Here is a 17500-nt window from a genome sequence, read left to right as displayed (position 1 = left end):
CATCAGGCGCTGACAGGAGCCATATTGGATGGTTGATGGTCCGGAGTTTCGCGTCAATGAATAGTTGATCATTCGTTATTTCTATTTTATCTTCTCTGTACCGCTGAACACTCTGTTCTTTGCTTGTTAACAACACAAATCAGCTGAGCTCTTCCCCAGGCTCCCCGTTTTAAAGCCATCTATCTCCCTGAGTGTCTCACTGGCTGTGTCCCAAAATAGCACCCATTTCCCGATAAAGAGCACTACTTTGGACCAGAGCTCTGTGGTCCCTGGTCACAAGTAGTGCACCACACATAGCTTGCCTCAGCTCTCTGCTTCTGATGTTCCTAAACAACTGAACATATTTATTTTCCCAAAAAAACTGGACGTACAGAATGGCTTTAACATTTTTCACTTCCAGAATGTTCCATTACTTTAGAGATAAAAAGAAAATAGAAAAACAAGGTGAATATCTATCCGGACACAGATTGAAAAGCTGGAATGTTGCCTTGCTGAGTCATACCAAAATGTGTTGTGAAATCTGTTGTGAATGTATTGTACTGTTATGACTAATTATATAACTGTCCGGCTTCTGGTGACGCAACTTAGGAAATGGCTGCCTAGTTCTTCGTACTGCACATCGGTTGGGTATTTCACCCCCTAAATTCAAGTATTTACTCTGAGCATTATAATAACTTACGCAAAATGGAGAAGAGGACAATAGGAAACAGTCTCGGAGCTACAACAGCAGCCCATAACAAGACAGCAGAAGATATAATCGTCGATGAACCCGAAATGGCTAATGCTAGCGCAAATAAGATCGCAGCAGCAAAAGAACCCTCATTTCGTGAGGTGATGAAAGAGGAATTGCGCGAGGTGCTCTGTAACGGTTTTCTTTAGGTGAAAGAGAGTCGGACCAAAATGCGGCGTGGCTATTTAGATTCATGTTTAATAAAACAACTAAACACAAACACTACAAAACAAGAAATGTAAAACGAAAACCGAAACAGCCTAAACTGGTGCAAAGTAACACAGAGACAGGAACCAGGACAATCACCCACCACACACTCAAAGAATATGGCTGCCTAAATATGGTTCCCAATCAGAGACAACGATAAACACCTGCCTCTGATTGAGAACCACTTCAGACAGCCATAGACTTTGCTAGCAAACCCCACTAAGCCACAATTCCAATACCTATGAAAAACCCCAAGACAAAACACACCACATACCAAAACCCATGTCACACCCTAGCCTGACCAAATAAATAAAGAAAACACAAAATACTAAGACCAGGGCGTGACATGCTCACAAGCTTACGATAGGAACTTCGAGAAGATGTAAGAAAATAACTAAATGAGTTCAAGAAGGACATTAACCAGAAACTGGAAGAAAACAAATTAGAACTTCACAGCATATCTACAAGAATGGGGGACGCAGAACAGCGCATTGGTGAAACGGACACATAGAACTCCGCAGTCAAGGAAGTACTTGAACAGTCACTGAAAAGCCAACACGCACAACAGGCAAAAGTGACAGAACTCGAAGGTTTCTCACGTCGAAACAACATTAGACTTTGTAACGTAGTAGAGAGCGCAGAAAAATACTCTATGCTCAACTTTGTTGGGCGATCTATTCAAGGGCTTGAAGACGACACTGACCTGAGAATCGCGAGAGAGCACCCCGAGCTCTGTCCTCAAAACCCCCCAGCGGCGCCAAAACCCCCAGCGGCGCCAAAACCCCCAGCGGTGCCAAAACCCCCAGCGGCGCCAAAACCCCCCAGCGGCGCCAAAACCCCCCAGCGGCGCCAAAACCCCCAGCGGCGCCAAAACCCCCCAGCGGCGCCAAAACCCCCAGCGGCGCCAAAACCCCCCAGCGGCGCCCCACCAAGATCCATAGTAGTACGGTTCCTAAAAGTCTCCGTCAAAGACAAAGTCTTAGATGCAACCTGGAAAAAGCCTGTTAACGTCCAAGGCCAACGAGTGTTCTGTGATCCTGACTACGTGGGAGAGATACTGAAAAGAAGGAAAGAATACGCCCCCATTAAGAAAGCACTCGAAGAGAAGGGTATTCGCTTCCAAACACCAGACCCGGCAAAAATGCGAGTATTTCTGGAAAACGGCCCGGTTACATACGATTATGCCGACGAGGCGGCTGAGGACCTGAAGACAAGGGGCTTCCCGGTGGAGTATACCGCCAGGAGAAAGGCGACATCACCAGCGGAAAGACTCGAGCAGGCTCTCCCATGGATCGTTGGTGACAAGCAGGGTCATGGAGAAAGAGGGAAACCATCTCGGCGAGAGACGTTCACATCCGAGAGAGACTCAGGCATTTCCAACGGGAGGATGTAAGACACTGAACGGGATTTAACAGAATGAATAGTTACCGCTGTTAAGACTTTGAGTTGCTACGGTTGACATTACAATAGGTAAAATATATCCTCTAATTTCCCCCAATGCTGAGGGTGCGTAGCCAAAAGCATGTGTTCTTTACGAACACACTAAGTAGCGTCACGTTAATAACATATATATTAGCTAAGGATTAATGACAATGACAACGGGGCGACAGAAGGGCGTATCAAAGGGAGGATTCATGATATGCACACCTGACCGATGTAGTTTTCACTTGTAATTAACCAATGTGTATAAGCTATGAAATAGGCGCCCTTATTATTTTCGGTTCCACCAGGTCTTGTTTGTGACTACGTCATGCATTTTCATATCTGAGCGAGGGGCCCATCCTGCGGACAGGCTCATCCCCTCAAACCCCAGAGGCAAGAGACAGTCCTCTGACATGGGAGTCCAAATACCTAATTATTTTCCCACTTTGGTTTACTTTATTATCGTTCTTGATTTTTCGTTCATTTTTCGTTTCATGATATGCAGGCAGATATGGTGCACAGGGTTTTTCATTGATGTCGATGCATCATGGGGAATATAAGGTCATCAGTCTCAATGTAAACGGACTGGGGAGTGACATCAAGAGAAGGTAATAGCAGAGATGAAACGAGAGAGAGTTGACATACTATTCTGGCAGGAAACTCACGTATCCACACCTGAACACGAGAAACTCAAGAAAATGGGATATAGGAACACTTTTTTTTCTTCGTACAAAATGGGTAGAAGGGGAGTTACAATCTTGATCCCAAATTCAGTTAATTTTGAGTTTATGTCAGAAATAAAAGACAAGGAGGGTAGATTTATACTTGTTAAATGTGAACGGGATAACAAGGAAGTTACATTATTTAATGTATACGCACCCCCAGGGAGTGACACGGTCTTCTACGGGAAGGTGTTTGATTTAATAGCCACAGAAACCACTGGCACACTTATCTGTGGAGGGGACTTGAACACAATTCTGAACTCAAATGGCCTTACCAAACCTAAAAGATGATTATGTGTCAGCCCAATTGAGACCCCTGGTGTGTTGGTGCAATTCAGAATACGAATCCAAATGGAAAGACAGAGACTACGCTGACAGAGATACCCATACAGTCAGTACTGGGAAATAAGGGAATCCAAATGGAAAGACAGAGACTACGCTGACAGAGATACCCATACAGTCAGTACTGGGAAATAAGGGAATCCAAATGGAAAGACATGGAGACTACTCTGACAGAGATACCCATACAGTCAGTACTGGGAAATAAGGGAATCCAAATGGAAAGACAGAGACTACGCTGACAGAGATACCCATACAGTCAGTACTGGGAAATAAGGGAATCCAAATGGAAAGACATGGAGACTACGCTGACAGAGATACCCATACAGTCAGTACTGGGAAATAAGGGAATCCAAATGGAAAGACATGGAGACTACTCTGACAGAGATACCCATACAGTCAGTACTGGGAAATAAGGGAATCCAAATGGAAAGACATGGAGACTACGCTGACAGAGACACCCATACAGTCAGTACTGGGAAATAAGGGAATCCAAATGGAAAGACAGAGACTACGCTGACAGAGACACCCATACAGTCAGTACTGGGAAATAAGGGAATCCAAATGGAAAGACAGAGACTACGCTGACAGAGATACCCATACAGTCAGTACTGGGAAATAAGGGAATCCAAATGGAAAGACATGGAGACTACGCTGACAGAGATACCCATACAGTCAGTACTGGGAAATAAGGGAATCCAAATGGAAAGACAGAGACTACTCTGACAGAGATACCCATACAGTCAGTACTGGGAAATAAGGGAATCCAAATGGAAAGACATGGAGACTACGCTGACAGAGATACCCATACAGTCAGTACTGGGAAATAAGGGAATCCAAATGGAAAGACAGAGACTACTCTGACAGAGATACCCATACAGTCAGTACTGGGAAATAAGGGAATCCAAATGGAAAGACAGAGACTACTCTGACAGAGATACCCATACAGTCAGTACTGGGAAATAAGGGAATCCAAATGGAAAGACAGAGACTACTCTGACAGAGATACCCATACAGTCAGTACTGGGAAATAAGGGAATCCAAATGGAAAGACAGAGACTACTCTGACAGAGATACCCATACAGTCAGTACTGGGAAATAAGGGAATCCAAATGGAAAGACATTGAGACTACGCTGACAGAGATACCCATACAGTCAGTACTGGGAAATAAGGGAATCCAAATGGAAAGACATGGAGACTACGCTGACAGAGATACCCATACAGTCAGTACTGGGAAATAAGGGAATCCAAATGGAAAGACAGAGACTACTCTGACAGAGATACCCATACAGTCAGTACTGGGAAATAAGGGAATCCAAATGGAAAGACAGAGACTACTCTGACAGAGATACCCATACAGTCAGTACTGGGAAATAAGGAATCCAAATGGAAAGACAGAGACTACTCTGACAGAGATACCCATACAGTCAGTACTGGGAAATAAGGGAATCCAAATGGAAAGACAGAGACTACTCTGACAGAGATACCCATACAGTCAGTACTGGGAAATAAGGGAATCCAAATGGAAAGACAGAGACTACTCTGACAGAGATACCCATACAGTCAGTACTGGGAAATAAGGGAATCCAAATGGAAAGACAGAGACTACTCTGACAGAGATACCCATACAGTCAGTACTGGGAAATAAGGGAATCCAAATGGAAAGACAGAGACTACTCTGACAGAGATACCCATACAGTCAGTACTGGGAAATAAGGGAATCCAAATGGAAAGACAGAGACTACTCTGACAGAGATACCCATACAGTCAGTACTGGGAAATAAGGGAATCCAAATGGAAAGACATGGAGACTACTCTGACAGAGATACCCATACAGTCAGTACTGGGAAATAAGGGAATCCAAATGGAAGGACATGGAGACTACGCTGACAGAGATACCCATACAGTCAGTACTGGGAAATAAGGGAATCCAAATGGAAAGACATGGAGACTACTCTGACAGAGATACCCATACAGTCAGTACTGGGAAATAAGGGAATCCAAATGGAAGGACATGGAGACTACGCTGACAGAGATACCCATACAGTCAGTACTGGGAAATAAGGGAATCCAAATGGAAAGACATGGAGACTACGCTGACAGAGATACCCATACAGTCAGTACTGGGAAATAAGGGAATCCAAATGGAAAGACAGAGACTACGCTGACAGAGACACCCATACAGTCAGTACTGGGAAATAAGGGAATCCAAATGGAAAGACATGGAGACTACGCTGACAGAGATACCCATACAGTCAGTACTGGGAAATAAGGGAATCCAAATGGAAAGACAGAGACTACGCTGACAGAGATACCCTTACAGTCAGTACTGGGAAATAAGGGAATCCAAATGGAAAGACAGAGACTACGCTGACAGAGATACCCTTACAGTCAGTACTGGGAAATAAGGGAATCCAAATGGAAAGACATGGAGACTACTCTGACAGAGATACCCATACAGTCAGTACTGGGAAATAAGGGAATCCAAATGGAAAGACAGAGACTACGCTGACAGAGATACCCATACAGTCAGTACTGGGAAATAAGGGAATCCAAATGGAAAGACAGAGACTACGCTGACAGAGATACCCTTACAGTCAGTACTGGGAAATAAGGGAATCCAAATGGAAAGACATGGAGACTACGCTGACAGAGATACCCATACAGTCAGTACTGGGAAATAAGGGAATCCAAATGGAAAGACAGAGACTACGCTGACAGAGATACCCATACAGTCAGTACTGGGAAATAAGGGAATCCAAATGGAAAGACAGAGACTACTCTGACAGAGATACCCATACAGTCAGTACTGGGAAATAAGGGAATCCAAATGGAAAGACAGAGACTACGCTGACAGAGATACCCATACAGTCAGTACTGGGAAATAAGGGAATCCAAATGGAAAGACAGAGACTACTCTGACAGAGATACCCATACAGTCAGTACTGGGAAATAAGGAATCCAAATGGAAAGACAGAGACTACGCTGACAGAGATACCCATACAGTCAGTACTGGGAAATAAGGGAATCCAAATGGAAAGACAGAGACTACGCTGACAGAGATACCCATACAGTCAGTACTGGGAAATAAGGGAATCCAAATGGAAAGACATGGAGACTACGCTGACAGAGATACCCATACAGTCAGTACTGGGAAATAAGGGAATCCAAATGGAAAGACAGAGACTACGCTGACAGAGATACCCATACAGTCAGTACTGGGAAATAAGGGAATCCAAATGGAAAGACAGAGACTACTCTGACAGAGATACCCATACAGTCAGTACTGGGAAATAAGGGAATCCAAATGGAAAGACATGGAGACTACGCTGACAGAGATACCCATACAGTCAGTACTGGGAAATAAGGGAATCCAAATGGAAAGACAGAGACTACTCTGACAGAGATACCCAAACAGTCAGTACTGGGAAATAAGGGAATCCAAATGGAAAGACAGAGACTACTCTGACAGAGATACCCATACAGTCAGTACTGGGAAATAAGGAATCCAAATGGAAAGACATGGAGACTACGCTGACAGAGATACCCATACAGTCAGTACTGGGAAATAAGGGAATCCAAATGGAAAGACAGAGACTACTCTGACAGAGATACCCATACAGTCAGTACTGGGAAATAAGGGAATCCAAATGGAAAGACAGAGACTACTCTGACAGAGATACCCATACAGTCAGTACTGGGAAATAAGGGAATCCAAATGGAAAGACATGGAGACTACGCTGACAGAGATACCCATACAGTCAGTACTGGGAAATAAGGGAATCCAAATGGAAAGACATGGAGACTACTCTGACAGAGATACCCATACAGTCAGTACTGGGAAATAAGGGAATCCAAATGGAAAGACATGGAGACAACTCTGACAGAGATACCCATACAGTCAGTACTGGGAAATAAGGGAATCCAAATGGAAAGACATGGAGACTACTCTGACAGAGATACCCATACAGTCAGTACTGGGAAATAAGGGAATCCAAATGGAAAGACAGAGACTACGCTGACAGAGATACCCATACAGTCAGTACTGGGAAATAAGGGAATCCAAATGGAAAGACAGAGACTACTCTGACAGAGATACACATACAGTCAGTACTGGGAAATAAGGGAATCCAAATGGAAAGACAGAGACTACTCTGACAGAGATACCCATACAGTCAGTACTGGGAAATAAGGGAATCCAAATGGAAAGACAGAGACTACTCTGACAGAGATACCCATACAGTCAGTACTGGGAAATACGGAGATGGTGAAATAAATATACAATTGACAAAATCAGTGGATTAATTTCTCTCTGAAGACATGGTTTAGTCTAGTTAAGCAAAATAATTTAGACGGAGAGATCAAACTGCTGAGTTGGCCCGCATACGACCCCAGCTTCATCCCTGCAACTCAGGACAGCAGGTTTAAACAATGAATGCAGAAAGACATCACATCATTCAGTACAATTATAAGGAATGGGAACCTAGATAACTTCCAGGACCTAAGTAAAAAACATGGCTTGGATAAACAAGATTTTTACAGATACCTACAAGTTCGACACTATTTCTTAAGGGAGATAAAAGTGACTGACCCTCGAGCACCTCCAAAATTAATCCAAGTATTCACTAACGCATACAACTTGGGGAGTAACAAAAAAAACTATTTAAAATCTCTACTTGGGTATTCAAGCCTCAAAGAAACATTCCACAAACTATTTTAAAAAGAAATGGGAGGAGAAACTTAACATTGAAATAACTGATGAAACATGGTTGAACATATTAGAGACTCAACAAAGCTCCACCAACTCAAGGTCATGGAGAGAATTCTGTTGGAAGAATGTTATACGTTTCTTCATAACAAATAAACTGAAATCAAAACAGACTGGCTCACTACACCCTTGTTGGAGAGAATGCGGTCTATTGAGGGCAGACCACTCTCATATCTTTTGGACTTGCCCCGCAATCAAAACTTACTGGGGAGAAATAAGATCTAACATTGGAAAAATAATGGGATTTGACATAGAACAAACATTCATTTCTTTGTACATGGGTGAAATACCTGATAACTTACACAACAGAGAAAAGTACCTCTTGAAGGTCCTATTGGCAGCCAGTAAAAAGGCTGTCACTAGGAAATGGCTACAAAAAGACCCTCCCACAGTGACACAATGGATAGACATTGTAGAAGAAATACACCACATGGAGCGTATGACCTTTGCTTTAAGAAGTCAACAGGAGAGAGGTCAGGAATACTGGGAAAAATGGGTTTCGTACTTGGAAAAGGTCTAATTCAAAGATGTCAATGTAACTAATATGATGATATGATGATGAAGGTATGAAGTGCACTGTAACTGACAGATCTTTTTTTGTTGTTCTTTTATTTGACTTTATTTGTACTTTCTTTGTGTTCCTACAATAAAAACTTAGTATAAAAAATATAGAAAAAATTGTATAACTGTCTTAATGTTATTGGACCCCAGGAAGAGTAGCTGCTGCCTTGACAGGAACTAATGGGGATCCATAATAAACCCCAGGAAGAGTAGCTGCTGCCTTGGCAGGAACTAATGGGGATCCATAATAAACCCCAGGAAGAGTAGCTGCTGCCTTGACAGGAACTAATGGGGATCCATAATAAACCCCAGGAAGAGTAGCTGCTGCCTTGGCAGGAACTAATGGGGATCCATAATAAACCCCAGGAAGAGTAGCTGCTGCCTTGACAGGAACTAATGGGGATCCATAATAAACCCCAGGAAGAGTAGCTGCTGCCTTGGCAGGAACTAATGGGGATCCATAATAAACCCCAGGAAGAGTAGCTGCTGCCTTGGCAGGAACTAATGGGGATCCATAATAAACCCCAGGAAGAGTAGCTGCTGCCTTGGCAATAACTAATGGGGGTCCATAATAAACCCCAGGAAGAGTAGCTGCTGCCTTGACAGGAACTAATGGGGATCCATAATAAACCCCAGGAAGAGTAGCTGCTGCCTTGACAGGAACTAATGGGGATCCATAATAAACCCCAGGAAGAGTAGCTGCTGCCTTGGCAGGAACTAATGGGGATCCATAATAAACCCCAGGAAGAGTAGCTGCTGCCTTGGCAGGAACTAATGGGGATCCATAATAAACCCCAGGAAGAGTAGCTGCTGCCTTGGCAGGAACTAATGGGGATCCATAATAAACCCCAGGAAGAGTAGCTGCTGCCTTGGCAGGAACTAATGGGGATCCATAATAAACCCCAGGAAGAGTAGCTGCTGCCTTGACAGGAACTAATGGGGATCCATAATAAACCCCAGGAAGAGTAGCTGCTGCCTTGACAGGAACTAATGGGGATCCATAATAAACCCCAGGAAGAGTAGCTGCTTCCTTGGCAGGAACTGATGGGGATCCATAATAAATACAAATAGCATGTCGTTCTGCGCTAGAGAGTGAGTGTGTCTGTGTTTGCGTGTGCGTGCCGGCCTGCATACTTCCTCGTATGCGCCTGCTTGCATGGCTGTGTGTGGTCCTGTTCTTATTCTCACTGTGTGTGGTCCTCTTCTTATTCTCACTCTGTGTGGTCCTGTTCTTATTCTCACTCTGTGGTCCTGTTCTTATTCTCACTGTGTGTGGTCCTCTTCTTATTCTCACTCTGTGTGAGTCTGTTCTTATTCTCACTCTGTGTGGTCCTGTTCTTATTCTCACTGTGTGTGGTCCTCTTCTTATTCTCACTCTGTGTGAGTCTGTTCTTATTCTCACTGTGTGTGGTCCTCTTCTTATTCTCACTCTGTGTGAGTCTGTTCTTATTCTCACTCTGTGTGGTCCTGTTCTTATTCTCACTCTGTGTGGTCCTGTTCTTATTCTCACTCTGGTCCTCTTCTTATTCTCACTCTGTGTGAGTCTGTTCTTATTCTCACTCTGTGTGACTCTGTTCTTATTCTCACTCTGTTTGACTCTGTTCTTATTCTCACTCTGTGTGACTCTGTTCTTATTCTCACTCTGTTTGACTCTGTTCTTATTCTCACTCTGTGTGACTCTGTTCTTATTCTCACTCTGTTTGACTCTGTTCTTATTCTCACTCTGTGTGAGTCTGTTCTTATTCTCACTGTGTGTGGTCCTCTTCTTATTCTCACTCTGTGTGACTCTGTTCTTATTCTCACTCTGTGTGGTCCTGTTCTTATTCTCACTCTGTGTGGTCCTGTTCTTATTCTCACTCTGTGGTCCTGTTCTTATTCTCACTCTGTGGTCCTGTTCTTATTCTCACTCTGTGGTCCTCTTCTTATTCTCACTCTGTGTGGTCCTGTTCTTATTCTCACTCTGTGGTCCTGTTCTTATTCTCACTCTGTGTGACTCTGTTCTTATTCTCACTCTGTGGTCCTCTTCTTATTCTCACTCTGTGTGACTCTGTTCTTATTCTCACTCTGTGTGACTCTGTTCTTATTCTCACTCTGTGTGGTCCTGTTCTTATTCTCACTGTGTGGTCCTGTTCTTATTCTCACTCTGTGTGGTCCTGTTCTTATTCTCACTGTGTGGTCCTGTTCTTATTCTCACTCTGTGTGGTCCTGTTCTTATTCTCACTCTGTGTGGTCCTGTTCTTATTCTCACTGTGTGGTCCTGTTCTTATTCTCACTCTGTGTGGTCCTGTTCTTATTCTCACTCTGTGTGGTTGTGTCTGATTGCAGACCAAGCACTTCCGTATCTACACTCACGAGGTGTTGGAGTTGGGTCATAATGTTTCCTTCCTGCTGCTGCTGCCGGCGGCTGACGATGTGTGTACCGCTCCTGGACAGACCAACCCCTACACACCACACTCCGGCTTCCTCAACCTCCCTCTCCAAATGTTTGAGCTGGGTACGTCTACCCTGACCACTGCTTTCTGTTAACCACCTCGTCTTGTTAAAACATGGATTTTCACCCATCTCTCCCTTGTCTATCCATGTGTATATTTCAAATACCTCTCTCTCTCTCTCTCTCTCTCTCTCTCTCTCTCTCTCTCTCTCTCTCTCTGTCTCTCGCTCTCTTCCTCCCTCTCTCTCTGTCTCTGTCTCTCTGTCTCTCTCTCTCTCTCTCTGTCTCTGTCTCTCTCTCTCTCTCTGTCTCTGTCTCTCTGTCTCTCTCTCTCTCTCTCTGTCTCTGTCTCTCTCTCTCTCTCTCTCTCTCTCTCTCTCTCTCTCTCTCTCTCTCTCTCTCTTTGTTAGCCTTTGTTCCTCTCTATATGTCTCTCTGTGTCTCTGTGTCTTTCTGTCTCTCTCTCTCTGTTAGTTCAGTTTTTGTAGATTCCACAGATTCCTCTCTGTTCCTCACTATTCCCTAGGGACACTTTAAGTCATTCTGTCTGAGGGCTCCAGAGTACCACAGTGCCATGCTGATCTGACCTCTGACCTCCCCCCCCTACAGTAGTAGTACTGTCTTGTTATACACTGATAATATTCTGGTAATATTTATGTATTTTGTTAAACCTTTATTTATTCAGGGTCCCATTTAGACCGCTGTCTCTTACAAATGTGTTTACAAATGCAGCATAAAATACAGAATAAGAATTTAGTAACTCCATCATAGCAATCGCTCCAGTCCACTTCTGGGGAGGAGGAGAAGCCTGTATGTCTTGTTATACAGTGTTAACAGGACATTCTGTTATAAACTGAACAAAAATATAAACGCAACATGCAACAATTTCAATGCTTTTACTGAGTTACAGTTGATATAAGTAAATCAATCAATTGAAATATTAGGCCCTACTCTATAGATTACACATGACTAGTCAGGGGCGCAGCCATGGGTGGATCTGGGAGGGCATAGGCCCACCCACTGGGGATCCAGGCCCAGCCACTGGGGATCCAGGCCCACCCACTGGGGAGCCAGGCCCACCCACTGGGGATCCAGGCCCATCCACTGGGGAGCCAGGCCCACCCACTGGGGATCCAGGCCCACCCACTGGGGATCCAGGTCCACCCACTGGGGATCCAGGCCCACCCACTGGGGATCCAGGCCCACCCACTGGGGAGCCAGGCCCACCCACTGGGGAGCCAGGCCCACCCACTGGGTTGCCAGGCCCAGCGACTGGGGAGCCAGGTCCACCCACTGGGGAGCAAGGCCCACCCACTGAGTCAGGCCCAGCCACTGGGGAGCCAGGCCTACCCACTGAGTCAGGCCCAGCCAATCAGAATGAGTTTTTCCCCATTAAAGGGCTTTATTACAGACATAAACACTCCTCAGGTTCTACAGCTGTCTGGATGGCTGGTCGCAGACATTCCTGCAGGTGAAGAAGAAGGATGTGGAGGGCCTGGGCTGCCGTGGTTACACATGGTCTGCGGTTGCGAGGCCGGTTTGACGTACTGCCAAATTCTCTAAAATTACATTGGAGGAGACTTATGGGAGAGAAATGAATATTCAATTCTTTGGCAACAGCTCCGGTGAACATTCCTGCAGTCAGCATGTCATTTGCACACTCCCTCACATCTGTGGCATTGTGTGACAAAACGGCACAATTTAGAGTGGCCTTTTACTGTCCCCAGCACAAGGTGCACCTGTGTAATGATCATGCTGTTTAATCAGCTTCTTGATATGCCACACCTGTCAGGTGGATGTATTATCTTGGCAAAGGAGAAATGCTCACGAACAGGGATGTAAACAAATCAGTGTACAAACATATGACAGAAATAAGCTTTTTGTACATATGCAACATTTCTGGGATCTAGACAGTGTTCCCCGGGCGCCGAAGACGTGGATGACCATTATGACAGCCCCCCCTGCACCTCTCTGATTCACAGGGGTTGGGTTAAATGCGGAAGACACATTTCAGTTGTACAACTGACTAGGTATCCCCCTTTCTGTTGTACAACTGACTAGGTATCCCCCTTTCTGTTGTACAACTGACTAGGTATCCCCCTTTCTGTTGTACAACTGACTAGGTATCCCCCTTTCTGTTGTACAACTGACTAGGTATCCCCCTTTCTGTTGTACAACTGACTGTTATCCCCCTTTCTGTTGTACAACTGACTAGGTATCCCCCTTTCTGTTGTACAACTGACTAGGTATCCCCCTTTCTGTTGTACAACTGACTAGGTATCCCCCTTTCTGTTGTACAACTGACTGTTATCCCCCTTTCTGTTGTACAACTGACTAGGTATCCCCCTTTCTGTTGTACAACTGACTAGGTATCCCCCTTTCTGTTATACAACTGACTAGGTATCCCCCTTTCTGTTGTACAACTGACTAGGTATCCCCCTTTCTGTTGTACAACTGACTAGGTATCCCCCTTTCTGTTGTACAACTGACTAGGTATCCCCCTTTCTGTTGTACAACTGACTAGGTACCCCCTTTCTGTTGTTCAACTGACTAGGTACCCCCTTTCTGTTGTACAACTGACTAGGTATCCCCTTTCTGTTGTACAACTGACTAGGTATCCCCCTTTCTGTTGTACAACTGACTAGGTATCCCCCTTTCTGTTGTACAACTGACTAGGTATCCCCCTTTCTGTTGTACAACTGACTAGGTATCCCCCTTTCTGTTGTACAACTGACTAGGTATCCCCCTTTCTGTTGTACAACTGACTAGGTATCCCCCTTTCTGTTGTACAACTGACTAGGTATCCCCCTTTCTGTTGTACAACTGACTCGGTATCCCCCTTTTCCTTTCCCTTTGATTTCAGCTCAGTTTATAGTATTAGTTTTAGTTCAGTGTATATTCCTATGTATTTATTTCTCTCTCCAGCCCATTTCAGTGCGTACAAGGAGAAGTGCATGAGTCTGTACTGTCGCATGTCGTCTGTCTTGGACCTGGATGCACTTATTACCCAGCAGGCCCTGCGAGAGGCCATCACGGACACAGAGGTCGCCACGGCCAAACAGAGACACCAACATATACTAGACTATACACAGGTAGGGAGATGTTTGTTAATATGTATTACAGGTATAGTTTATCTCAACCTGGCCTCAGAGGATTTCATATACTCCATTTAATATGATATGTTTCATTTGTGGTTGTCCATCATCCATTTCGTATTATATGTTATGAATTTTCAAAACGTACAATATGTTACGAATATTGCCCCCCAAAACTTTTTACATTTTTTTTTTATCTAACCTTTATTTAACTAGGCAGGTCAGTTAAAGAACAATTTCGTATTTACAATGACGGCCTAGGAACAATGGGTTAACTGCCCTGTTCAGATTTTTACCTTGTCAGCTGGCTTGCTAACGTTAGCTAGGCTAGGAGTTAGGGTTACGTTTAGGAGATAGGTTAAAGGGTTAAGGTTAGGTGAATGGTTAGCTGCAAGGGTTAAGGTTAGGTGAATGGTTAGCTGCAAGGGTTAAGGTTAGGTGAATGGTTAGCTGCAAGGGTTAAGGTTAGGGTTAGGTAAAGGGTCAGCTAACAAGCTAAGTAGTTGCAAAGTAACTAAAAAGTAGTAAGTTGTTTTTTCTGTGCACGCCACGGTCAGTGTGAACCGAAGTGACTTGACACAACAAAATGTAGCTACAAACTAAACAGAGTTAAACGGTTCCATTCTGCCATGAAGCGTCCACGTTCTCAAAAGGGGAGTTAAAAGTTTATCAACTGTCAAAGCAGAATTACTTTCCCATTGTGTCCTCAACTGCAGTGTATAATATACCAATGTATAACTCTGATTCTCTACTTTATCCAATGTAAAAATCACCATTTCAAATTTTGCTTCCTAAGACTGAATCGAGGCGGTCGGTCACAAATTGGCCGTGATGAGATTCGAACTTGCCACCTTTTGGGTTGCTAGATCTTCACGTTATACTTCAACCCGTCCAACGCCACCATTTTTCAGTGTGACGGATTTCCATTTCCTGGGGCGGCAGGGTAGCCTAGTGGTTAGAGCGTTGGACTAGTAACCGAAAGGTTGCAAGTTCAATTCCCTGAGCTGACAAGGTACAAATCTGTCATTCTGCCCCTGAACCAGGCAGTTAACCCACTGTTACTCAGCCGTCATTGAAATTAAGAATTTGTTCTTAACTGACTTGCCTAGTAAAATAAAAAATATTTTACTATGTTTCGTCTATGAGACCACTTGTCTAAGGGAGGCTTGTAGTATATGTGAACTGGGTGAGGTTATACTGGAATACAGACAGTTGTATGTGACTATTTATCTCAGATGGAAGCTGTATCTAACTTGTGTAAGGCATTTGCTTCATAAAGCCACTTTACTGTTGCTTTCAAGTCTGCCACTTTATGAGACACTCTATTAAATCATTATGCTGTGAAATATATATATATATTTTTTTACTATTTCTAATACAAAGCGCATGAGTCATATTTGTCACATTCATCAAAAGAAAATTGTTACAAAGCGTATTTTTCATATCGTTTATGTCCATTTTTCAGTAAATATATTTATCTCGCGCCAAAACAACTGTGCCAATAATCCAATTGGAGTCATTTTATTGATGTAATAAAGAGTACTAGCTGTTAATTAGCTTGTTTGTCTAACGTCAAGGAACTCCATAACTGCCCAGCCTTCTCTCTCATGTCAGAAAGTTGAAAGCATGAAAGTAAACCCATCTGGTGTTTTCTCTGTGAAGAACCAATCCAGCTTTTGGTAGTAGTGACCAACCACAAAACCACAAGTGTGTTTCTGTGATATCTGTGTGTGTGTGTGTGTGTGTGTGTGTGTGTGTGTGTGTGTGTGTGTGTGTGTGTGTGTGTGTGTGTGTGTGTGTGTGTGTGTGTGTGTGTGTGTGTGTGTGTGTGTGTGTGTGTGTGTGTGTGTGTGTGTGTGTGTGTGTGTGTGTGTGTGTGTGTGTGTGTGTGTGTGTGTGTGTGTGTGTGGGTATAATATTCCCTTACTGTGGTATTGTGTTGAAGACCGGGTCTCTAAACAGGTTAGTATTGTGTTGAAGACCGGGTCTCTAAACAGGTTAGTATTGTGTTGAAGACTGGGTCAGTACTCTAAACAGGTTAGTATTGTGTTGAAGACCGGGTCAGTACTCTAAACAGGTTAGTATTGTGTTGAAGACCGGGTCAGTACTCTAAACAGGTTAGTATTGTGTTGAAGACCGGGTCAGTACTCTAAACAGGTTAGTATTGTGTTGAAGACCGGGTCAGTACTCTAAACAGGTTAGTATTGTGTTGAAGACCGGGTCAGTACTCTAAACAGGTTAGTATTGTGTTGAAGACTGGGTCAGTACTCTAAACAGGTTAGTATTGTGTTGAAGACCGGGTCTCTAAACAGGTTAGTATTGTGTTGAAGACCGGGTCAGTACTCTAAACAGGTTAGTATTGTGTTGAAGACTGGGTCAGTACTCTAAACAGGTTAGTATTGTGTTGAAGACTGGGTCAGTACTCTAAACAGGTTAGTATTGTGTTGAAGACCGGGTCAGTACTCTAAACAGGTTAGTATTGTGTTGAAGACTGGGTCAGTACTCTAAACAGGTTAGTATTGTGTTGAAGACTGGGTCAGTACTCTAAACAGGTTAGTATTGTGTTGAAGACCGGGTCAGTACTCTAAACAGGTTAGTATTGTGTTGAAGACTGGGTCAGTACTCTAAACAGGTTAGTATTGTGTTGAAGACCGGGTCTCTAAACAGGTTAGTATTGTGTTGAAGACCGGGTCAGTACTCTAAACAGGTTAGTATTGTGTTGAAGACTGGGTCAGTACTCTAAACAGGTTAGTATTGTGTTGAAGACTGGGTCAGTACTCTAAACAGGTTAGTATTGTGTTGAAGACCGGGTCAGTACTCTAAACAGGTTAGTATTGTGTTGAAGACTGGGTCAGTACTCTAAACAGGTTAGTATTGTGTTGAAGACTGGGTCAGTACTCTAAACAGGTTAGTATTGTGTTGAAGACTGGGTCAGTACTCTAAACAGGTTAGTATTGTGTTGAAGACCGGGTCAGAACTCTAAACAGGTTAGTATTGTGTTGAAGACTGGGTCAGTACTCTAAACAGGTTAGTATTGTGTTGATGTGCATCTTATTCAATCACTGGATTTGCCATCACCCCCAACTTTACTGACTAAATCAGCCCTGGTCAAAAGCAGTGCACTTTATAGGGAATAGTGTGTCATTTGGGACGTATTCCTCATCTTCACCTTATAGCCAATATGGTGCACTATATCTCCTCTAATTTCCTCAATCTGCACAAAT

At 43.8% G+C, this 17500-nt stretch overlaps 1 protein-coding gene across 1 annotated transcript in view; it reads left to right on the top strand.

The window, feature by feature from the left end:
* Window positions 1-17500, top strand: part of LOC135524894 (ankyrin repeat and fibronectin type-III domain-containing protein 1-like) — a 102735-nt gene that overhangs the window by 63297 nt on the left and 21938 nt on the right. The window contains exons 14-15 of the mRNA XM_064952745.1: window positions 11076-11244; window positions 14107-14273. Of these exons, the coding sequence (XP_064808817.1) occupies window positions 11076-11244; window positions 14107-14273 (336 nt within the window). The remainder of the gene's footprint in view (window positions 1-11075; window positions 11245-14106; window positions 14274-17500) is intronic.

Source organism: Oncorhynchus masou, chromosome 31, assembly GCF_036934945.1.
Source record: "Oncorhynchus masou masou isolate Uvic2021 chromosome 31, UVic_Omas_1.1, whole genome shotgun sequence".
In the NCBI taxonomy this organism is placed as follows: Eukaryota; Metazoa; Chordata; class Actinopteri; order Salmoniformes; family Salmonidae; genus Oncorhynchus; species Oncorhynchus masou.
The sequence above is the reverse complement of the archived record's forward strand: the minus strand, read 5'-3'. Positions and strand labels throughout refer to the sequence as shown.